At 43.8% G+C, this 24683-nt stretch overlaps 1 protein-coding gene across 1 annotated transcript; it reads right to left on the bottom strand.

Moving 5' to 3' along the window:
• Positions 1–40: 40 nt before the first annotated feature.
• LOC123747146 (uncharacterized) lies at positions 41–19845 on the bottom strand. Its single transcript, XM_069314011.1, has 6 exons — positions 18328–19845; positions 9525–12398; positions 7866–7981; positions 6197–6367; positions 5434–5570; positions 41–3429 (listed from the first exon to the last, which is right to left on the bottom strand). The coding sequence occupies exons 2-6, from the start codon at positions 12388–12390 to the stop codon at positions 2037–2039; spliced, it is 4683 nt and encodes a 1560-aa protein (XP_069170112.1). The 5' UTR covers positions 12391–12398; positions 18328–19845; the 3' UTR covers positions 41–2036.
• Between the last annotated feature and the right edge of the window lie 4838 nt (positions 19846–24683).

Here is a 24683-nt window from a genome sequence, read left to right as displayed (position 1 = left end):
TTAACAAGTGGCTTTGCACTTAGGATATTGACGCCAGCAATTATAAACACAAATATTTCACTTTTACTCTAAATTTCAGAATAGTAAGAGATTTTGAACAGGATTTTGAGCTTGACAGTCCGCTCCTTTCTAGATTATAACGCATTTCGATTTTTAAATTAACATTGAAAAAATACGCATTCACTATGAACAGAAACGTGAATTAATGAAAAATATGGTATGCATTGTCTGTTTATCGGCATAATTAAATACAAAACAATGAAAAATTGAATATACCCACAGTTGCTTCCAGTGGAATGAATCAGGTTATCCACTTTAATACAAGGAAAGCTATAAGTGGAAATTGAACATATTTTTAACCTGATAATTACTAAACAAACTAAATAAGAAATTGTTTAAACACGTTCCATATTTTAATATAATTTTTCAACATATTTTTAACCTGATAATTACTAAAACTAAATAACAAATTGTTTAAACATGTTTCATATTTTAATACAATTTTTCAAAGTCATTTGACAATAATAAACTTGTGGCCAGAACTAACACCACAAAATTCCCAGGTAACAGATAATTAAGACATTGTGATTAAGCAGCCATCAAACCATCTTCATAAATAATAATAACTCATCATCTAAGCCCCCAAACCACTGTCAAGTCAAACCTAATGCCTTTACAACATTACTGTAAACACAATCAAGAGTATACAACCTAAGTCAGCATTCGTTAAGCATTTACGCAATCCCTTACGAAAGCTGTACATCATTCTTGAATCATACCTGCTTTGTTTACATTTATCCAACAGAGTACTATAAGGTTGTTTATAACAACCACCACAACCTTGGGTTGTGAAATTTCGAAGTTCAAGCTGTTAAATAACTGCAAACAAAGCCGCCACGACTGTTGAAAGATGTACAGGTTTCTGTATGTTTCCTAGACAAAATATATATATATATCTGGCTTAGTAGACAACTGACTGCTCGAGTAGCTTAAACTACACCACCATTTATCAGACCTGTACACACATTTCTTTTAACCAATTCTGATTCAATCAATCAGAGTTAATTTGACGAGTTTTATTCATATTTAACACAAAATAGAACATACGGTCAACTGATTTATGCTGCTTTCACTGGGAATGAATTTTAAGCACCTCCAAATTATCAATTAGGCTATGCAAATCTTTGCTATTCTCACCTACAAAATAACTCACGTAATGGTTAATTTGATTACATAAACACATTTTCACTCAAGATTTAACAACACTGAACAAAACACATACAAAAGGAATACTGCACTTATAAAACCAAATGGTTTTGTAAATAAATGAACAAATACAAACTATAACTTTTTGCTATGAAACAAAGATGGTCAAAAAAATTGTAATTGAATCAAAATACGCTAAACACAACGGCAAGATTAAATTTTTCAAAGCTTAACGCCCTCACAAATAATTAAGTGATTACATAAACTTGCAACCCAAAAAAAACAAAAAAATTTAACAATGATCATCTATATATCATTATAGATACGGCTATGTACACATGGCTATTCGCTGCCACTAAGTTCTTCACTAATATGAAATATATCGTCAATTCGGTACACAACCACTCACACCACAGTATATTTGAGGAGTTATGGAGTGGCGACGGCTGTAATGGTACTCCACATTCACCACACAATGGTATCCTACATTCCAGACTAAATTATATAGTCTAGAAACTCCTGGTAAATACAAACATTCTGAATACCCCCGCTCACAAACACACACAAACACACCTTGAACACGCAAATATTCCTTTAGTGATATATTGCGTTAGTAAAGTTGCTATACTCAGCAATATTGGTGGACTTGAGTGCATACAGCGCCTCGCTTGTGAGTTATAATACATTCCCCATTAAAGATGAAACTAAAAAGATAATTGGGGAAAATTTGAAAGATAAAAGTCAAAAGCTCTGTATAAACACGTCACTAATGGGCAAAATTAGGCAAAACTGACTGTCATCACATGTTTGTTTGTCAAAATTGAGTTCAATCACAGTACAATCTTCTGCGACTGGTCCTGTAGAACTGTGAGATCAAGTGTGTTGAAGTCACTCTGGTCATTGTCCTCGTCCTCACTGTTGACGATGGGAAAGCCTTCCTCGTCACAGTCCTCAGTCTGCGCCAGCAGTGACATAGGGTTGACCAACATGGTGGAGGCAGTGCCGGCACTGCTGTGGGAGGCTGGGGTCTTGTCCGAAAGACAACTGGGGGATAACTGCAGGTGATTCAGGGGGTTATCATAGGCACTGTTTATGTGGTGTTGAAGGTAGTTAGACTGGTAAGGCGAACTGTTGAAAATGTAGCTCTCGTTATCGTCGTAAAGACTTTGGTCATACTGCGATGGTCGCAAGACATAGGCGTAGCCTAGCGCTGAGTTATCCACCTCCTCGTCCTTTTTTATATCTTGTCTGGCTTCAGCGAATTGTTGATTGTCATTATCACCTGAGTGGCCAGGACGTGAAAAATGGGATGCTTGCGTCGCATGGTTCCCCGCCGACTGGTGGCCAGATACAAAATGCGAGCCGGAATAGGCTCCCGCACAGAAATTGGCTGCTCGTGGGGAGTCATTTGCCTTGTCTAGTGTGCCGGATAGTGGCACGTTTGACCCACTTCCTAATGAATCTTCAAGGGACTCGTACTCCATTTTACTGATAGTGTATGTATGCATGTTAATACTAGACAGATTTGCGGATTCTGTTTTGCATTGAACAGGTTCACATGATGAACTAATGTGCGTTTTCAGTAAAGGGTTTGCAGTAATTGGGTTCTCCATTTGAGTATCAGGAGAGAGGATATGGCGAGAGGGCTGAGGGCTCGGTATATGGCTGGATTCCGCTTCAAGCCGACCAACAGACGACCCATATTGTGAATCAATTTCAAGCTTCGTGGTTTTTTTCTGCTTCTGATTAGTAACATTTCGCTCTGCAATCTTGCTGGAAATCTGTACGACTGGCGAATGGTCCGGCCGAATGGACTCTGGACCATCCCCGGAAATTTTGGTGTTGTGCAGACTAGCATCATTATAGCCAGCTACGTCTAGGTAAGATGACGAGGAATCCAAGTGAATATTTGAAGGAGTAACACTGGTAGTATTAGGACCAGAAGCACCAGCTTGCACACCATTCTCCCCCAGGGCCTGACCTGTCAAGTTAGGTCGTATTGGTGGCACAGCGAGAGGCAACCCGCCTCCATACATCCCTGACAGGGGCAGTGGGTAGCCCTGAAGGGAATAGTAGTTGACAGGCGTCGTATAGGTGCCATAATTGTGGAGGGCGGGCAGTGTATGTGGCTGAGGGCGGGGCGCTGCTGCTGGTGGTGCTCCTCGGCCAGTGTACATCCCACACTTGGCATTCCACCTGCCACTTGGAGACGTTGGCTTCGGCCTGGATGGAGGAGTACATGGCTATTACTTCCACTCAACAAATTTACAATTGTTAACCCCCTTCTCTTTCATGTTGATCACCCCCCCCCCTCTCTCTCTCTCATGTTAACCTCCCCCTTCTCCCTCTCTCTCTCTATGCTAATCCCCCAACTCAACTCTCTCTCTCATCTTGACCCCCCTCTCAAGTTGACCCCCCCCCACCCACTCTTCATGCTTTACTTATAACCAGTTTTGCGTGACAGATTAAGGAGTGAAGAGCCAAGAGTGATGCAATGAAAGCATATTTATATGTTTAAGAAAAAAGAGATTCATTTCCATAAAAAGATTTATTTGTCCACACTAAACCGTGTTTTGGAATTGTGGGCATGATTATGTCTGTTGGAGACATATTTACTATCAATGTGATTAAATATATGTACAGTACCTTAAATTGTGAAGTGGTATATTGGCTGATAAGAGACTTTTGAATATTTTAATGTGAAGAGAGAAATTGTGTAAAAATTTTGCAGACGAGGCTACCAGGAGGCAAAACCGGACGAGTCTATGGACAAATTTACATTAACGTAGGCCTAATTCAGTTATATATATATAGTAATATATATTTTTGTGATTTAAATGACTGTGATGTATGATTAATCTTTTCAGTAAATGTCACGAAGCTTCATTAAATTATCATTACTCCTTCCTTGGCGTCCATGGGAAGAAGTGGATTTGACTAAAGGTTCCAATACTCTAGCTAGCCCCCAGGTAAGTTTTCAATACTGATCAGACAAAGACAATTTGTGAGGGCAAGAGGAGATTGGGTGGGAGACGCAGCTAAAAGGAGCGACAGAGAACAGCAGGACAAAGGCAACAATGTATGTGTACCGGACTCGGGCAGTTGGATAAAAAGAAAATCAGTTGGAGCTGTGAAGCGGATTCGAACCTATGCGGTGGGTGTTCCCAGGGGCACCTCATCACGTTAGTGTGATTACGCTCCGTGCGTTGGCTAAAGATACTCCCATAACCCGACTGAAGCAGCTATCCTAGAACTATCCTGCAGGTGCAGAGAGAAAGTAGTCGCCCCCTTCCCTAGCTTATGAGAGATTGATTGATGAAGATTAAGCCACCCAAGAGGTGGCACGGGCATGAATAGCCCGTAAGTGGTGGCCCTTTTGAGCCATTACCAGTATCAAAAGATGATACTGGAGATCTGTGGAGGTGCGACTGCACCCTGCGTGACGGGAGATGTCTCCCGGACCAAATGGTGACCAAATGGTGCTTATGAGAGTTTGACCTGCCTTTTTTATATTAATGTGACGTCCACACGCCTTACCTGGTCATTACATTCAAGGGGTTTTCGATCAGAGAAGGGACGCTGCCACCTTACAATAGATTTGGAATTTAAACGTTTCAACACCTTCAGACTTGAAATTAAATTCCTTTGGATACTATCACATACTGGCATCTTAAAGCATGATGCTGTTGACAAAGACAGTCTGTAGTAGACCAGCATAAGAAATTAATGTGGGTATTCCATTAGCAGTGACAGAGAATACTTAAATGAATGTGATTAAAATCTTACTGACCTAATAAATTCACAAAGACCTTAAAACTGGTCTTAAACATTACGATGAATATCGTGAGCAGACATTCATATATGGAACTAATAGAACAAGAACCCGGCAATGTTATAGTGGCCAGAATACGCCTGGGATATAGACGTATCTGGCAGCTTTCTCAAACCCCAAATGTCGAGTACACAATGTGTCAACTTTGTGAAAGAGAAAACATGCATTCTCTAGAACATTGTATCGTAGAATGTCCCATATTGATTGACTCTCGCCCTCCTGGGCTGAGGTATGCTGAACTCCGTAAATTTACTATATGAATACTGGATCACTTTATATATATTATACCCTTCACACCACAACAACGTCCCACCACCATAACAGCGTCCCACCACAACCACAACCTCCCACCACCACAAGAACCTACCACACCACCACACCACATCGCAACCTACCTGCGCAACAGGTGTCTTCTCTTAGCGGGAGGCGGGGAAGGGACATCATCCTCGCCATAATCAGGGTCAAGCCTCATGTTGGCTGCCTTCATCAGCTTCTTGTACTTGGACCGTCGGTTCTGGAACCAAATCTTCACCTGCACGAACCAGAACACAATGATTGTTAGGTATTATTACCAGATTACGATAGTCACAAGCCTCGCCTTGTCAAAAAATTAACTAAAAACGAGATCAAATCAAGAATATTTTCAAATGAATCAGTTTCACATGTTCCAAATAATTATGACATTTTAATAGGAAAGCAAAGTGATAAATCTGCTCTAATATTTTCATCAAGGACCTTGTGGGTGATTAAGGAACATTGCGTGTAATCTAAGCAGCCTTATCATGCACTGAAGACAGTTCTTCATCATGTAATATTACTCAGTCATAATGATTTGTAAGAACTTTAGCTCCTCCCTGGAAACACAAACCGTAACTGTCTCTATTTTCCGCTTGTTACAACTTGTAATAAAGTTGTTACATCTTGGCTTAACGTGTTTATGACGTATTACAACGTTGTTACAACTTGCTATATTGCTTGTTATAACTGGTTAGGAGGTGTTAAAACTTGTTCGAACGTTGTACCAACGTCGTAGTTTCGGTGTGTGTTTGGCGGGCTGTACCAGGTTAAGTCCACTATGGGCTCACCACAGCCCGTGCTACTTGCAACTTTGTGTTCCCAGGAGCTGAATCTACAACAAGGAGGAGAAGCAGGACTGACCTGTGTCTGTGTGAGAGCCACCATGGCGGCCAGCTCCCCCCGCTCGTGCTGGGCCAAGTACATGGAACGAAGGAACCGTCTATTAAGTTGCTGAAGCTGTTGGACGGTGTAGGAGGAGCGGGCCTTTCTTGTACTCCCTCCACCTCCACTGCCCCCTCCACTTCCTGTACCCTGGTGGCCAGTTATTTATTAATACCATACCACTGTAACACGTATACTTGTTAAGAGGCGGGACCAAAGAGCCAAAGCTCAACCCCCGCAAGCACAACTAGATGAGCACACACATATTCCCTTCCCATTTATCTCCCTCTCTCTCTTCCTCTCTCCTCCTCTCGGACAAAGAAAAGAGATACAATATGGAAAGGGAAAAAAGATACACAATAGAGCAAATAGAGAGAAAGAAAACCCAAGAAATTATGAAAATAATAAGTAAAACCATTTTCCTAGCACACGACCATCCTACAGCAGCCCTTGGATATCAGTAACCACAGTCAAACATATGAAAATAAAAATCATTGCTGCAGTTGAGCATGTTCCAGCATCCCCCGAGGACTTTGGAACGCTGCCATAAAGCCACGATTTAAATTCGAGATCACTATACCTATTAAAACACCTCACAAGCCTATGCCACCAAGAATAAACAGATTGAAACTACATTGCAGGAAAATCAGCCGAGGTTAAGGGTTGAAGGTTGTTTTAAAACTAAGTTCCCATCCTGATTGATAAAAAGCAGAATTTCATGTTTACAAACTTCCATTCAAACACATCTATTTAGAGAGAGACGAGTCCGATACGATAGGCTAGTGCCGGAGGAAAATGAAATGGAATACTGCGCCATTGTAAGAGTAAGAGGAGAGTAGCTAATTACTCAGAAGAACAGCATAGTCATTATTAAAAGAAGGTACCAAGCCGACAGAACAGAGGTAACAAGTCTTATAAATCTTATTTGCATATATTTTTTTTTTAAACATCTTGTTCTGTACTACTGAAACACTTGTTCACTAAGAATTGTAATGTATAATTACCTTGTAAAACTTATGTATACGTAATTTATATTGTATTTTCTTAAATAAAGATAAGAAAAAAATTCTGTATAATGTCAAATTATTTTGCTTACTAAAGTATACGTACATAAATATTTTGTTAATAGATTAAGCTTTAACATAATAGTTATTATTAAATTGTTGTAAAATCTCCAAGAGTTTCTGGTCATTAAATCTAATAAATTTTTTAGCTTCAATTATGTAAATTACAAAGTATGAGTATAATACTATAATGTTAAGTGAGAAACATTCAGACCAGTGAAGGTTATAAATTATTATTAATGCTTAAATGAACCTAATATTGCCAGGGCGTCCTGTAATTAGTTGAATCAGTTGAACGGTTATGGAAAACTTGCGTAGTTGTTGAATGCCTTGTGGTAGGTTATTGATTATTAAATACAGGACTGGGCACGTACCTGGTGGACACGTACCTGGTGGACACGTACCTGCTGGGCACGTACCTGCTGGGCTCGTACCTGCTGGGCACGTACCTGCTGGGCACGTACCTGCTGGGCTCGTACCTGCTGGGCTCGTACCTGCTGGGCACGTACCTGCTGGGCACGTACCTGCTGGGCACGTACCTGCTGGGCACGTACCTGCTGGGCTCGTACCTGCTGGGCACGTACCTGGTGGGCATGATGATGGTGCTTGTACCCATCCGCGCCCAGGAGAGAGTATGGGGGCAGACGCATGGATGGAGAGGTCATGGCGGCGCCTGAGAGCATCATCGACGCTGCTGTTCCTGGAAGCCGTCATGCACAATTAAAACAAATTTTGTTGGCCAAACCACACACTAGAAAGTGAAGAGACGACGACGTTTCGGTCCGTCATGGACCATTATCACACTCGACTTGATAATGGTCCAGAACGGACTGAAACGTCGTCTCTTCACTTACTATCGAGACCACCTAAATACGTGACCAACATTATACATTTAATTACTCTTTCCCACTAATTAGTTAACTGATAACACGATTGATCCCTAACTATTCCGCACAAGGCATTAATAGGCTAAAGTAGCTTATTCAAAGTTCACATCAAACACCTTAAAACCTCAGAATGGTCATAAATTAGTGGAAAATGTATCTTCAATATAAAATAGCGAAAACACTGATTAAATCATTACGAATTCACGACATGTATGTAGGACAAAATTTACAGTCACTTGGCAATTAGAATATCAGCAAAATCAGATAACTGAGCAATGAAAAGTGACTACACTTATATATTAAGCGACAGCAAATCATATTCATATTACAGATTCCTACCACGACTGATAATTTTCAACATACGCTGGATAACAAAACATTTAGCCTATTCCAAGATCACCCACATATAAAATTAACATTTCTTATTTCGTATCGACATATTCTAATGTTTTAAAATCACATAGCATATGTGTATCATCCTCTACCTGAACGTGGCTTGTCACTATAATGTAAAATCAATCAATCATCCCTATAGCATCAACACAGTCAAAACTCCCCTAAAATCGATATAAACAGATGCATCTATCCCCCAGGGTATATTTCCATAGCTATATTTAACCCATTTAGCGTCTTAATTCACACAGGTCCTATGTTGTGTTTACCAATATAATATTTACTCAGTAGGGGCCAACTTTTTAAAAGGCAATTTTCCCCCTTCGCTTGCCGCGGCCAGTCCATTAAGAGAAGGGTGTTATTAGCAGGCTGAGCTATGGGCCCGACGCCCCTCCCTGCTTTTAGCCACGGGCTCCCACTGGCCACATGACCTATTTTGGATAGAACTTTTTTACTGTTAATCTTTCATTTTTTTCCCCTGTACTGTATTCGAAATTTGACTTTTACAGTGTGATTTGTTAGTCTTTATAATGTCGACCTGTCCTTTGTTTCAGTAATTCAATGCTTATAAAGTTATTTAATCAAACAGGACATTAAGTAGCCTAACATTTGAGTCTATCGGACCACACGTGAACTGATGCCAAGTCCTTCAATCAGGGTTAATATATTAAGTCCAAAAACATATAGCGTAAATATTTGAGCCATTTGTAAAGTTATTTACGATAACTTAAAACAAGAATACAATCTATTAGTTAAGAGGACGGACTGGTTGAAGCCAAACGCTGAATCCCATTTCTCTTTGATTTCTACATCTTTCCCATTAATGCCACATCAACACCCTTACATCCACCCCCCATGAATGTAATGGGTTTTCAAAATGACTCAAGACCCTTAATGAAAGCTTTAAGACCTAGTGACAAATTCTACGGTAAATCAAAGAGATACGATATCAATTCAACTTACCAGTTCCCATCATTTGCTGGTACTGGAGTGGTGTGTAGGGGAAGTGTGCTGCTGTTGCTGCTGGCTGCTGCAGTCCGTGTTGTGGAAACGTTGGCTGTTGTGCTGTACTCGACTGCTGTTTCTGCAAAGACCGTTGGTCCTGCTGTGCAGCCTGTTGCTGATGATACGAGGCCTGCTGCAAGGCCTGCTGTAGGTGTGAAGCCTGCTGCAAGGCTTGCTTCTGGTGTGAAGCCTGCAGCATAGCCTGCTGCATGGCCTGCTGCAACGCCTGCTGCTGCTCCGAGGTCTGCTTCTGCTGCTGCTGCAGTGTTTGTCTGTATAAGGCTTGCTGCTGGTGGTACAGAGAGGCCTGAGGTTGCAGGTCCTGCTGCTGCTGTGACGCCTGCGGCTGCAGGTCCTCGTGTTGCTGTGCGGCCTGTGGCTGCACGGTCTCATGCTGTTGCAGCTGTGAAGCCTTCGGCTGCAGGTCCTCATACTGTTGGTGCTGCTGCTGCTGCAGCTGTGAAGCCTTCGGCTGCAGGTCTTCATACTGTTGGTGCTGCTGCTGTTGCAGCTGTGAAGCCTTCGGCTGCAGGTCCTCATACTGTTGGTGCTGCTGCTGTTGCAGCTGTGAAGCCTTCGGCTGCAGGTCCTCATACTGTTGGTGCTGCTGCTGTTGCAGCTGTGAAGCCTTCGGCTGCAGGTCCTCATACTGTTGGGGCTGCTGCTGCAGCTGTGAAGCCTTCGGCTGCAGGTCCTCATACTGTTGGGGCTGCTGTTGCAGCTGTGAAGCCTTCGGCTGCAGGTCCTCATACTGTTGGTGCTGCTGCTGTTGCAGCTGTGAAGCCTTCGGCTGCAGGTCCTCATACTGTTGGTGCTCCTGCTGTTGCAGCTGTGAAGCCTTCGGCTGCAGGTCTTCATACTGTTGGGGCTGCTGCTGTTGCAGCTGTGAAGCCTTCGGCTGCAGGTCCTCATACTGTTGGTGCTGCTGCTGCTGCAGCTGTGAAGTCTTTGGCTGCAGGTCCTCATACTGTTGATGCTGTGAGACCTGTGGCTGCAGGTCTTGGTGCTGCTGTGGCAGGTCCTGGTGCTGCTGTGGCAGGTCCTGGTGCTGCTGTGGCAGGTCCTGGTGCTGCTGTGGCAGGTCCTGGTGCTGCTGTGGCAGGTCCTGGTGCTGCTGTGGCAGGCCCTGGTGCTGCTGTGGCAGGCCCTGGTGCTGCTGTGGCAGGCCCTGGTGCTGCTGTGGCAGGCCCTGGTGATGCTGTGGCAGGCCCTGGTGATGCTGTGGCAGGCCCTGGTGATGCTGTGACAGGCCCTGGTGATGCTGTGGCAAGTCCTGATGCTGCTGTGGCAGGCCCTGGTGCTGCTGTGGCAGGTCCTGGTGCTGCTGTGGCAGGTCCTGGTGCTGCTGTGGCAGGTCCTGATGCTGCTGTGGCAGGTCCTGATGCTGCTGTGGCAGGTCCTGATGCTGCTGTGGCAGGTCCTGATGCTGCTGTGGCAGGTCCTGATGCTGCTGTGGCAGGTCCTCGTGCTGCTGTGGCAGGTCCTCGTGCTGCTGTGGCAGGTCCTGGTGCTGCTGTGGCAGGTCCTGGTGCTGCTGTGGCAGGTCCTGGTGCTGCTGTGGCAGGTCCTGGTGCTGCTGTGGCAGGTCCTGGTGCTGCTGTGGCAGGTCCTGGTGCTGCTGTGGCAGGTCCTGGTGCTGCTGTGGCAGGTCCTGGTGCTGCTGTGGCAGGTCCTGATGCTGCTGTGGCAGGTCCTGGTGCTGCTGTGGCAGGTCCTGGTGCTGCTGTGGCAGGTCCTGGTGCTGCTGTGGCAGGTCCTGGTGCTGCTGTGGCAGGTCCTGGTGCTGCTGTGGCAGGTCCTGATGCTGCTGTGGCAGGTCCTGATGCTGCTGTGGCAGGTCCTGGTGCTGCTGTGGCAGGTCCTGGTGCTGCTGTGGCAGGTCCTGGTGCTGCTGTGGCAGGCCCTGGTGCTGCTGTGGCAGGTCCTGGTGCTGCTGTGGCAGGCCCTGGTGCTGCTGTGGCAGGTCCTGGTGCTGCTGTGGCAGGCCCTGGTGCTGCTGTGGCAGGTCCTGGTGCTGCTGTGGCAGGTCCTGGTGCTGCTGTGGCAGGCCCTGGTGCTGCTGTGGCAGGCCCTGGTGCTGCTGTGGCAGGCCCTGGTGCTGCTGTGGCAGGCCCTGGTGCTGCTGTGGCAGGCCCTGGTGCTGCTGTGGCAGGTCCTGGTGCTGCTGTGGCAGGCCCTGGTGCTGCTGTGGCAGGTCCTGGTGCTGCTGTGGCAGGTCCTGGTGCTGCTGTGGCAGGTCCTGGTGCTGCTGTGGCAGGTCCTGGTGCTGCTGTGGCAGGTCCTGGTGCTGCTGTGGCAGGTCCTGGTGCTGCTGTGGCAGGTCCTGGTGCTGCTGTGGCAGGTCCTGGTGCTGCTGTGGCAAGCCCCGATGCTGCTCCTGCAGCAGCAGCTGTGAAACCTTCTGTGGCAAGCCCCGATGCTGCAGCTGTGAAACCTTCTGTGGCTTGTCCTGTTGATGATACTGCTGCTGTTGTTGTAGGTCCTGTAGACGATGCTGCTCGGCCTGCTGCTGTTGCTGTAGGTCCTGTAGACGATGCTGCTCGGCCTGCTGCTGTTGCTGTAGGTCCTGTAGACGATGCTGCTCGGCCTGCTGCTGTTGCTGTAGGTCCTGTAGACGATGCTGCTCGGCCTGCTGCTGTTGCTGTAGGTCCTGTAGACGATGCTGCTCGGCCTGCTGCTGTTGCTGTAGGTCCTGTAGACGATGCTGCTCGGCCTGCTGCTGTTGCTCGGCCTGATCTTGGGGACACAGGTCCTGGGAGTGTGTGGGGACCTTCGCCATCTCTTGGTTCGTGCGGTCCGGCACCTCAGCAGTGTTGTCATTCATTACACCTCCTGAAGAAATGTAATATTCAACATTGGTCACAGTTCATAACACAATTTAAATAAATAAATGTTTATTTAGGTAAGGTACATACATACAAGAAATTTTTACAAAGATTGGTTGACTTATAGATAGAGCTAGTACATACAATGCCTAAAGCCACTATTACGCAAAGCGTTTCGGGCATGAAAAACTTAAATGACTAAAGCTTAATACTAATTAAGCATAAAGATTACACACACACAAACTGTGTGCCCAAATGAGCCACAGAGATATTAGAAAGAACTTTTTTAGTGTCAGAGGGGTTGACAAATGGAATGCATTAGGAGGTGATGTGGTGGAGGCTGACTCCATACACAGTAATTTGAAAGATGACAAGTCCAATCCCTAAATCTATAATGTGTGAAATCCCAACTTAAAGGTTTGTCAAGTAGCTAAAGAGGTTAGAAACCCTTAGCGCTTTCCCCCGATAATTAAATATTAACATTAACTTTGTTTCCAGAAATATTATCTTGAGGATTCTACAATAATAAAGCAAGCCTAACAAATATCGTACACATGTAGCTTATCCTACGATTCAAACAAAGGAATGTATTATTTTTATTTTACATTTCCTCTTCTATATTTTGTAATAAAAAAAAAATACAGCAGGGGGTCTGCAATGACTTCCTGTCGACTGCAAACCTGCATGCAATCCTTCACGATGAACTACAGGTTATCAGAAATCCGGTTAAATTATAGCACAAGGAGATAAATTATGACATGGAGGAAGTTAATTAGAGGAATATAAAACATATAAGAGCCAATAATGAGGCTTTAATTACCGGTGCTCTCATTCTATTAATTAAACCCACTAGATACAAAAAGCCTAACGCTAGCAACAAAGCTTGCATGCGCGCGCAGGAAGAAACTGTTGTCTGTTGACTTATTTCTTATTTCTAATTTTCTCCTTGCGAATGTCTAAACAATTCTCCACCCAACCCTCTCAAACACAGGAAATGTATATGTTTATCTCTCAGAATGATTGGTAATATGTTTATTGTTTGTGATGTGTTTATATGTATGTATTAACACGATGTACTGAACGGGGTGAGAATAGCTTGAGCTACCTCATCCCTTTGTGTGTATTTTACCTCAATAAACTTATTTCAATTTCAATCTCTCAAACACCACCTCACATAGACGTCATAATTCCCAGTGAAGGTTAGGTTAGTAGGTCTCACGCGTCTCGGTACATCGTTTTAAGTCCGTTGTGGCAACAGGATTAGTATTGGGCAGTTATGGGGAGCGGTGCGAAGGGGAGATGGGGTTAGGTGCAATTGAGGATTGGAAAAAGGTGCAAACTTTAGGGGGGAGGTAGGAACGTAGAGGGGTGGGGTGGAGGTAGGTACAAAAGTAAGGGGGGGAGGGTGGAGGTAGGGACAAAAGTAAGGGGGGAAAGGTGGAGGTAGTGACAAAAGTAGAGGGGAAGGGGGTGGAGGTAGGGACAAAAGTAAGGGGGTGGAGGTAGGGACAAAAGTAAGGGGGGTTGGAGGTAGGGACAAAAGTAAGGGGGGTTGGAGGTAGGGACAAAAGTAAGGGGGGTTGGAGGTAGGGACAAAAGTAAGGGGGGTTGGAGGTAGGGACAAAAGTAGGGGGGGGTGGAGGTAGGGACAAAAGTAAGGGGGGTTGGAGGTAGGGACAAAAGTAAGGGGGGTTGGAGGTAGGGACAAAAGTAAGGGGGGTTGGAGGTAGGGACAAAAGTAAGGGGGGTTGGAGGTAGGGACAAAAGTAAGGGGGGTTGGAGGTAGGGACAAAAGTAAGGGGGGTTGGAGGTAGGGACAAAAGTAGGGGGGGGTGGAGGTAGGGACAAAAGTAAGGGGGGTTGGAGGTAGGGACAAAAGTAAGGGGGGTTGGAGGTAGGGACAAAAGTAGGGGGGGGTGGAGGTAGGGACAAAAGTAGAGGGGGAGGGGGTGGAGGTAGGTACAAAAGTAAGGGGGGTTGGAGGTAGGGACAAAAGTAAGGGGGGAGTGGAGGTAGGTACAAAAGTAAGGGGGGGTGGAGGTAGGGACAAAAGTAAGGGGGGGTGGAGGTAGGGACAAAAGTAAGGGGGGGTGGAGGTAGGGACAAAAGTAGGGGGGGGGGGGTGGAGGTAGGGACAAAAGTAAGGGGGGTTGGAGGTAGGGACAAAAGTAAGGGGGGTTGGAGGTAGGGACAAAAGTAGGGGGGGTGGAGGTAGGGACAAAAGTAGAGGGGGAGGGGGTGGAGGTAGGTACAAAAGTAAGGGGGGTTGGAGGTAGGGACAAAAGTAAGGGGGGAGTGGAGGTAGGTACAAAAGTAAGGGGGGGTGGAGGTAGGGACAAAAGTAAGGGGGGGGTGGAGGTAGGGACAAAAGTAAGGGGGGGTGGAGGTAGGGACAAAAGTAAGGGGGGGGTGGAGGTAGGGACAAAAGTAAGGGGGGGTGCAGGTAGGGACAAAAGTAAGGGGGGTGGAGGTAGGGACAAAAGTACGGGGGGGGGTGGAGGTAGGGACAAAAGTAAGGGGGGGGTGGAGGTAGGGACAAAAGTAAGGGGGGTGGAGGTAGGGACAAAAGTAAGGGGGGGGTGGAGGTAGGTATAAAAGTAAGGGGGGGTGGAGGTAGGTACAAAAGTAGGGGGGGTGGAGGTAGGTACAAAGGTAGGGGGGTTGGAGGTAGGTACAAAAGTAGGGGGGTGGAGGTAGGTACAAAAGTAGGGGGGTGGAGGTAGGTACAAAAGTAGGGGGGGTGGAGGTAGGTACAAAGGTAGGGGGGGTGGAGGTAGGTACAAAAGTAGGGGGGGTGGAGGTAGGTACAAAAGTAGGGGGGTGGAGGTAGGTACAAAGGTAGGGGGGGGGGAAGAGGTAGGTACAAAAGTAGGGGGGGGGTGGAGGTAGGTACAAAAGTAGGGGGGTGGAGGTAGGGACAAAAGTAGGGGGGGTGGAGGTAGGTACAAAAGTAGGGGGGTGGAGGTAGGTACAAAAGAAGGGGGGGTGGAGGTAGGTACAAAAGTAGGGGGGTGGAGGTAGGTACAAAAGTAGGGGGGGGTGGAGGTAGGTACAAAAGTAGGGGGGGTGGAGGTAGGTACAAAAGTAGGGGGGGTGGAGGTAGGTACAAAAGTAGGGGGGGTGGAGGTAGGTACAAAAGTAGGGGGGGTGGAGGTAGGTACAAAAGTAGGGGGGTGGAGGTAGGTACAAAAGTAGGGGGGTGGAGGTAGGGACAAAAGTAAGGGGGGGAAGAGGTAGGTACAAAAGTAGGGGGGTGGAGGTAGGTACAAAGGTAGGGGGGGGTGGAGGTAGGAACAAAGGTAGGGGGGGTGGAGGTAGGGACAAAAGTAAGGGGGGGTGGAGGTAGGTACAAAAGTAGGGGGGGTGGAGGTAGGTACAAAAGTAGGGGGGTGGAGGTAGTTACAAAAGTAGGGGGGGTGGAGGTAGGTACAAAAGTAGGGGGGGGGGAAGAGGTAGGTACAAAAGTAGGGGGGGGGAAGAGGTAGGTACAAAAGTAGGGGGGTGGAGGTAGGTACAAAGGTAGGGGGGGGTGGAGGTAGGTACAAAAGTAGGGGGGTGGAGGTAGGTACAAAAGTAGGGGGGTGGAGGTAGGTACAAAAGTAGGGGGGTGGAGGTAGGTACAAAAGTAGGGGGGTGGAGGTAGGTACAAAAGTAGGGGGGTGGAGGTAGGTACAAAAGTAGGGGGGTGGAGGTAGGTACAAAAGTAGGGGGGTGGAGGTAGGTACAAAAGTAGGGGGGGGTGGAGGTAGGTACAAAAGTAGGGGGGGGTGGAGGTAGGTACAAAAGTAGGGGGGTTGGAGGTAGGGACAAAAGTAAGGGGGGTGGAGGTAGGTACAAAAGTAGGGGGTGGAGGTAGGTACAAAAGTAGGGGGGGAAGAGGTAGGTACAAAAGTAGGGGGTGGAGGTAGGTACAAAAGTAGGGGGGTGGAGGTAGGTACAAAAGTAGGGGGGTGGAGGTAGGTACAAAAGTAGGGGGGGTGGAGGTAGGTACAAAAGTAGGGGGGTGGAGGTAGGTACAAAAGTAGGGAGGGGGTGGAGGTAGGTACAAAAGTAGGGGGGGGGGTGGAGGTAGGTACAAAGGTAGGGGGGGGTGGAGGTAGGTACAAAAGTAAGGGGGGGTGGAGGTAGGTACAAAAGTAGGGGGGGGTGGAGGTAGGTACAAAAGTAAGGGGGGGTGGAGGTAGGTACAAAAGTAGGGGGGGGTGGAGGTAGGTACAAAAGTAGGGGGGTGGAGGTACCATTTAAAGAATAATAAATAACACATTTAGGGGTTTAAAGTTCATGTTCTGTGACAATATGAAACACTTGTTTACTGACAATTATACTACTGTATATGTAATGTAGTATTTCATTGTAAAAGTGATGTATATGATTCATATTGTATATTAAAGATAACAAAAACTGACCCGAGGTTTAATTCCTTTAGTCTTTCCTAACAACCAACCCCTGACAAAGGATAGACGATTGGTCACAACATTTAACTATTCACCCAGCAGTTGAATGGACATAACAAAGGGGATATTAATAGGGTATTAAAAGTATCAACACAAGACAGAACACGAAACAATGGGTATAAATTGGATAATTTTAGATTTAGGAAAGACTTGGGTAAATACTGGTTCAGTAACAGGGTTGTTGATTTGTGGAACCAATTGCCGCGTAACATTGTGGAGGTGGGGTCCCTCGATTGTTTCAAGCGCGGGTTGGACATGTATGTGAGTGGGATTGGGTGGTTATAAATACGAGCTGCCTCGTATGGGCCAATACGCCTTCTGCATTTGCCTTTGTTCTTATGTTGGTCAACCTGTCCTCACACTAGGCTGTTTAAAGCAGCAGAGGCCGGCCTCCCCAGACGCAGTCATTAATTTTAACATACCGTGTATTAAAAATTGGTTTCTCATATATAAATTATTATTATTATTATATATAAAAATTTTATGTATAGTTAGGCGTTGGTTAGGTTAGGTGTTTAGGTTCTGTTGGCGATTATTTGTATTTGAATTACGTGGGTGAAGCATTTATAGCAACCTGTCCTCGACTGAAGTTCATTCCATTCAACGGTCGACCCCACAGACGCATTCATAAATGTTAACATGTTTTTAATCCAAAACGGGAATTTTCTCAAATATAAATTAATATTAAAGTATATTATCATATTGTGCATGTATAGACATAGGTTAGGTTAGATGTTTAGGTTCTGTTGGCAATTATTTGTATTTGTAGTACGTGGGTGAAGCATTTACAGCGTTGTGGTTCGAACACCAGTCGTCAGTGAAGCACTTGTTCCGGAAGTGTTCGGACGTCAGTTGCGAGTCGTTTATAAACCGCTTTTCATTCATAAACAGGGAAGTTTGGCCGCTGGATTAACGAGCTTGGACCTTAGCATGCGCAGACAGGCTGTGTGGGGAGACTTTAAATGTAACGAGGCAGCCTTGTGGCTTGATATAGACCGAACATCGGGGTTCAGTTCCAAAGGTTCACGAGCTGAAATCGGACGCACCACTCCTCCTTAAACGACAATATCTATCCAGTTTACACAGTGTTACATTGAACAAGAGACAGCTATAACTCATAATAAATCAACTGGCTTTGGCCCTAAACTAATAAAAATATTAATATTTTTCCAGCTGCGAGACTCAAAAGGTAAACAAACTATGACGTCACGAGAAAATCTACCATCACCCATATAATGGTTCTACCGAACTTGGCCTAAACAACCAGCTATATAACTCGGTAGTAACCAATATAACAACCTGAACAGTTAACCCATCAAACAGGAAGATCAACAAGGTCTTGCAAGACGGGCATAATGACCTCCCAGCGCCTGAAGATCAACAATAGGTGCTTCAGACACCCCCACATAATCTCTCAAGATCTACGTAATATACACACATCCATCATCCAAAATAGGCCAATAGGCTAGAGGACTCGCTTACCTATTACAGCAAGTCGTGACCGACACTCAAGACGGTGGGAACGAGGCAAGAACCACCTCCTTGGACTCTGTAGACTCGTATGGCAATTGACATGACCGCTTACCCCTACTTGCCAGGCCTGCCAACTTTATTTCGTATGGCTCCCCTGAAGCCTCTTTTAAATCGGCTTTTCCCACAACCGGAGAATATAAACACAATATTAATTAAGGTAGAAGCACCTCAAGGTATAGCAAATAGGGATGTGATTGATGTAATTAGGGAATTAGTGAAGAGAATAAAGAGTTGCGAATTACATGTCTGTCAAACGAGTCTTCTAAATAGTATTCAACCGCTGGCATAAATAAATCTTACTAAAGTACATTTCTGCTTCGCTAAAGAAGAATAACAAGGGCAAATAATAATTGATATGATGTTTGGCAATGCGGGAGTAGGTGTTGCCCGCTAATGTCGACGAAACAAGTGCTAGGGAGAGAGGTCGCTGCGCCCATCTTGTTCACTAGCTCTGCAAACTCATTTTAGCCCGCTATACAGTGAACTATACAAAGCTGTACACTGAATATGACACTGAACACTGAGATATATTCACAGTTGTGCATAGAGGATACTGAGAGTATTATGCTGTAGCCTCATATCGGAACACTGAAAGTAACCAAGCTCAAAGTAATATGTATTCAACAACAAACTCAATCAACAATCTATTTAACAGTGTTAAATACATATTTAACACTGTTAAATGCACAATGCTCTGTATTAAGCCCACAACGCAGTACCTAGAACACACATTTTTTCGGTGTATATTTAAGGCAATTCTGTACATTGAATATAACAGTGTATATTTAAGCCAAACCTTTACAATCAAACCAGAATCATTTCTTAGCTCTAGTACTACATATTTTCATTACCGTAAAGCTGAATAATAATTTGTGTCTATACATTGTTATAATACGTCACGTAGCTAAATGCTAAATAATTTATAAAGCTATAATTCATACTAGGAAACAACTTTAGTTAATTTCTTGCGGAAATGTTGTTCATTCTGACGTAGGATATTTCAGGGTATTTTTCAGAATTAAAGCCTAATTTTCTAGTCATAGTATTGTAGGCCATTCCCTGCCTTCCTAATCTTATCTAAACTAAAACTTTTAAGTTCCATTATTTTCTATTTATATCTTCTGTAATAGACCCATTCATCCATTTATAAACTTGAACGACGACGTCCTTAAAAATTGTCGTGAGAAAATAAATTAAGCTTTCTTATAGGCGCCGTTCATATGATAGGCTTCTAATTCTCGAAATATTAATTATTTTGCATCCTTGTCTGTATATTTTCCAAGAAAATGAACGTGTACCATATAGCACAATGGCCGCAATTGCACCGTAAAATCCGAATGAAGAGTTATAGGAACTAGGTAAAGTAGAAAGATAACTGAACTCCTTTTTATAATACAAATGATGTAGCATAGTGGCTTTATTTCCTAACTGCATTGTTTCTTTGACTTCAGATCCTTGCCAATTGTGGCTCCCAATATAAATAATATATACATAAGTTTTACAAGGCAATACTACATTATAATTCTGTATTTTCTTAAATAAAGATAAAACAAAAATTGTGGCTCCCAGATTACTTTCACAATTGGAATTAATTAATATATGCACTGCTTAGGTGGTAAGCGATACCACCAACCACTTGGGCTGGACGGTAGAGCGACGGTCTCGCTCCATGCAGGTCGGTGTTCAATCCCCGACTATCACAAGTGGTTGGGCACTATTCCTTCCCTCCGTTCCATGAGCCTTTCCAAGTGCTATATAGTCGTAATGGCTTGGCGCTTTCACCCCCTGATAATTCCCTTCCCATCCCCCAATCCACCCCCCTCTTCTTCCCTCTCATCTTTACCCTCATTTTTCTGCCCTCTCCTACCCCCCCCCCCCCTCTCCACCCTTTTCCTCTTTCTCCCTATCTTCACCTCATCTCTCTACCCTCAATCCACTCCCCTCTTTTCCCCTTTCTTACTCATCTGCCCTCCAAACAATTTCATTTACGTATATGTATACCAGGAGGGGGAGGATTAACCGGCTTGGCCCGGGTCTCTCTCCTTCCTTCCCCCTCTCTCTCATCCCTCTTTCCCATCTCCACCCCTCTCTTCCCTCTCACACTTCTAGCCCCACTCCACCCTCTCTCCCAATCCCCCATCTCTCACTTCTTCCTTTTCTTTTAAGTATCCCCCTTTCTCTTTTCCTATCTTCAAACATCTCCTCTTCTTCCTTCTCTTCCAGTCTCTGTCTGTCTCTGTGTGTGTTGGTGTTTGAGTCTTACTTATCCTGTCTCAAACCTTGGATAAATACAGACATTCTTTCTCTATAGATGCAAAGCATTTTTCAATTGTCTGTCCGTTTTAGAAGATGTAGTTATATTACATCTTTGAATTTACAAACGGCTCCATTTGTATCACCACTTAAATTTGCTAATGCTGTTAACGACATTATCTAAATCATTCATGTATAGTTTAACGAATAAATGTCTCAGAGACAAAGTCGACAGCACTCCACTTGAGATTATTTTGCGCTACGATGTAAATTAAAAATCAAATAAGTTTATTGAAGTATAAATTCACAAAGTGACGAGGCTTCTCGGACAGAATTTCATACATCCATTCCAGTACTGTTTTCTTTTTAAGTCCCATTATGATGTAGTATCAGAGGCTATATTAACATGAAGGTACGTAACATCGTAAACTTTCTCACTGCCTTCTGCTGCAAATATATTTCGAAAGAAATGAGAGTACATTAAATCTAATCGTCATTTTGTATTCCCTGCTGTGAATTATTTATTGGTGTTTGTGCGCGGCAATTTTAGACCAGTGAAGTAATTTTTGGAAAAATTGTGCTACATTTACAACGCTATGCGATTCTAGCACCTTGCCTGACTTCACTGATTTACAACACGTTTGTACAGGTTTGCTAAAGGTACATAAACTCCTTTTTACATTGTTTCAATACCCTAGCAAATATTTCGTCGCGGAAAAGGCGATTTATTTAGCTTTAATTTATTTATTTATTTATTTATTTATTTATATATATACAAGAAGGTACATTGGGTTTGTGAGAATACATTGGATAGTACAGTATTTACATTCTTGTAAAGCCACTAGTACGCACAGCGTTTCGGGCAGGTCCTTAATCTAACAGATAATTAATTTGTCTATATATCGACAAACTTGGCTCCTGTTCACCAGTAATATATTTAACCAGTTTTTTTGGTGCTTCATCAATAAATTACTAACAAATATAAATATATATATGCATCACACAAATTTCTCGCAGTGAATTGTGCGTATTGATACATATACCTCACGCCATAATGTCTACACATTTGGCTTATACTTTGATCAAGTATATGCATTTGTCGTTTATTAAAGGCAATAAATTAATGCGCATTTGGTACACATTTCACGTCATAAAGTAATCAACCCATATCTTGGTAATCATATATGCCTCCCCCTTCCCGTATCACCGGCACGCATCTACACCGACCAGCCAACAACGCCAGATGATAACGAGAGAAGGTGGGGGTATATGTAAACGAAATGGATCAATTCATTACCATGCGAACTGGTGTTTATCGACATTTGAAGCATCATAATAACGGGAGCCCTGGCGGACTGACCCCCACCCAACCCTCAGGCCAGACCAACACCTCTCCCGCCTTCCCCTCTCATTCTACATTTTAACTCATTCCACTCTGTAATTAAAGATTCCGTGACGAGTCTCTATCCCTCAGAAGCGTTCTCCTCCCATGTTCACTAATTTCAGTGTTTAGACTCATAACCTTCCGCAAAAAACGGGGTAGTGGATGATAAAGTGTGGAGGATGGATTCTTTCCCGCCCCGAGCAAGATGGGCTGCATTCGTATCTTCCCCAAGTTGTCTTGCCTATATTCCCCCTCTATCTTCTTTTCCTTCTCCACTGGCCTTTCCAGTCAACCTTAATTTTACATTAAGATTTTGGTGCTGATCTAACAACTATTTACTATTGAATTCGGCATTCTTTAATTAATAACCTGTAATAACCTGTAACTTTAATTAATAACCTGTAATATAACGTAATGTACATCAGAGGCTATCATATTATATATATATATATATATATATATATATATATATATATATATATATATATATATATATATATATATATATATATATATATATATATATATATGACAATGTCAGACCACGGAGGAAAATGAAACAAGAATTTCCTTAAGTACTTTCGTATATTAAATACATCTTCAGAAGGAATGCTTCTGAACTGATTCCTTCTGAAGATGTATTTAATATACGAAAGTACTTAAGGAAATTCCTGTTTCATTTTCCTCCGTGGTCTGACATTGTCACATTCTTAATCACGTGTTTATTTTCGTGATATATATATATATATATATATATATATATATATATATATATATATATATATATATATATATATATATATATATATATATATATATATATATATATATTAGATCAACACTTTCCTCCTGAAATAAGGACCTTGTAAGACGCAATGTTTATCGCACATTTTTAGACACGCTATTATTAGGATTTAGGCCTAATTCTGCACCAACGCGTTCGAATCTCCCCTACCTTACGCTAGCCTTGGCGAGGATAGATGATATAATGAGATTCAACACCCATGTAGGGGTGGTAATTACATCCCCCGTGTGAGGTTGGCTGTTTGCTATAGGTTATTGGCTCCATATGTTCGATCATCACAGATTGAGACATCACCCTGTTCCACACACAGTAGTAGTCAGTAGTTTCAAAGCGTTATATGACAAAGAGTGCTGGGAAGACGGGACACCACGAGCGTAGCTCTCATCCTGTAACTACACTTAGGTAATTACCGGGTAGTTAACAGACGGGATTAGGCAGTGTTGTGGTGGAGACTGACTCCATACACAGTTTCAAATGTAAATATAATAGAGCCCAGTAGACTCAGGAACCTGTACACCAGTTGAGAGGCGGGACCGAAGAACCGAAGCTCAGCCTGGGTGTGTACAGATACATTTTGGGCAGCGTGGCGCTGTGTAGGGCAGCTCATGGCCCATGTTAACATTAGGTTAACACGAGGCGCGTTTAACGGGAGATGCCTTGCCATGGTTAATAAAATCTCAAAATGGTGCACACAGATGATAAACCTCACGAGTGTACAGAGTGTGAGAAAAGATTCATGCCCCGAGCAGCTATGAAAGCTTCCCAGCTCTTATATATTTATATATTTATTTTATTTATTTATTTATATACAAGAAGGTACATTGGGTTTGTGAGAATACATAGCATAGTATTTACAATCTTGTAAAGCCACTAGTACGCGCAGCGTTTCGGGCAGGTCCTTATTCCACAAGATGGGTTTGCATAATAAATGAACTAACCTAACTATATTATGATGCATCTAGGATATATTGTATTGTTCGAGTCTGAGACAGAGACCCAATATAAGTCGAGAATATGGACGAGGGGTCGACCTTCAGCTCCAGTCCCCCTCCACTCTCCTCAGTCATGGCTACTGGGATGGAAAGAGTCGTAGGCGGATCCAAGAGGCTCCTGGATGAATACTACGTTAGCAATAGCCACAAGAAAAGACCAAAACTCGAAGACAGGTGCTATGAGATCAGCGATAATGGCGAGGTGCTGACAATATACTTCCTTCATCAGCCTATAATGTGTGATCCCCCGTCACTAGAGGGTATGGAGGAGGTTGCTCTGGAGGACCATAATCACCTTCAAGTGAACGTTAACGGAAAATCCTCTACTATGTTCGTCGACAGCGGGGCCACAGAAAACGTTATAGAACACCGAGAAGCAAATAGACTAGGAATAGATAAGATGGTATCCAAGAGGTACCGCGCAAAATTAGATCTCTATAGGGAAACAAAATACGCCATTATGAGAGAAGTTAAGAGTGTTAAACTATAGCTACAAAACGATAAGGAATTGGTCGTAGGATTACACATTTACCCTCCGGAAATGGACAATTACTACCGTCACGACCCAATTCCCAATTTTATATTTGGTTTCCCATTAATGACCGAGTACCACGTCATACAATAATTTCACAGTGATAAATCATCGCTCTACTTTAAGAAACTAAGACCCTACAAATATAAAGGGTTTGGATTAGCCTCCTCTGAACAATCTTATATTAGAATTAGATTGCCAGACAAGGCACAAAATGCACTAACCGATAAGATACTGGTTGATACAGGTTCACATGAAACCGGCATTTCAAGCTTGTTTCTAAAAACTATTGGTTTGGAGAACAACCCACCCAAAACGTTTCGGATCCACATGGGAGGC

The sequence above is a fragment of the Procambarus clarkii genome, chromosome 77 (assembly GCF_040958095.1).
Source record: "Procambarus clarkii isolate CNS0578487 chromosome 77, FALCON_Pclarkii_2.0, whole genome shotgun sequence".
Classification (NCBI taxonomy): Eukaryota; Metazoa; Arthropoda; class Malacostraca; order Decapoda; family Cambaridae; genus Procambarus; species Procambarus clarkii.
Note: the sequence above shows the minus strand (reverse complement) of the source record. Positions and strands in the feature narration are given on the sequence as shown.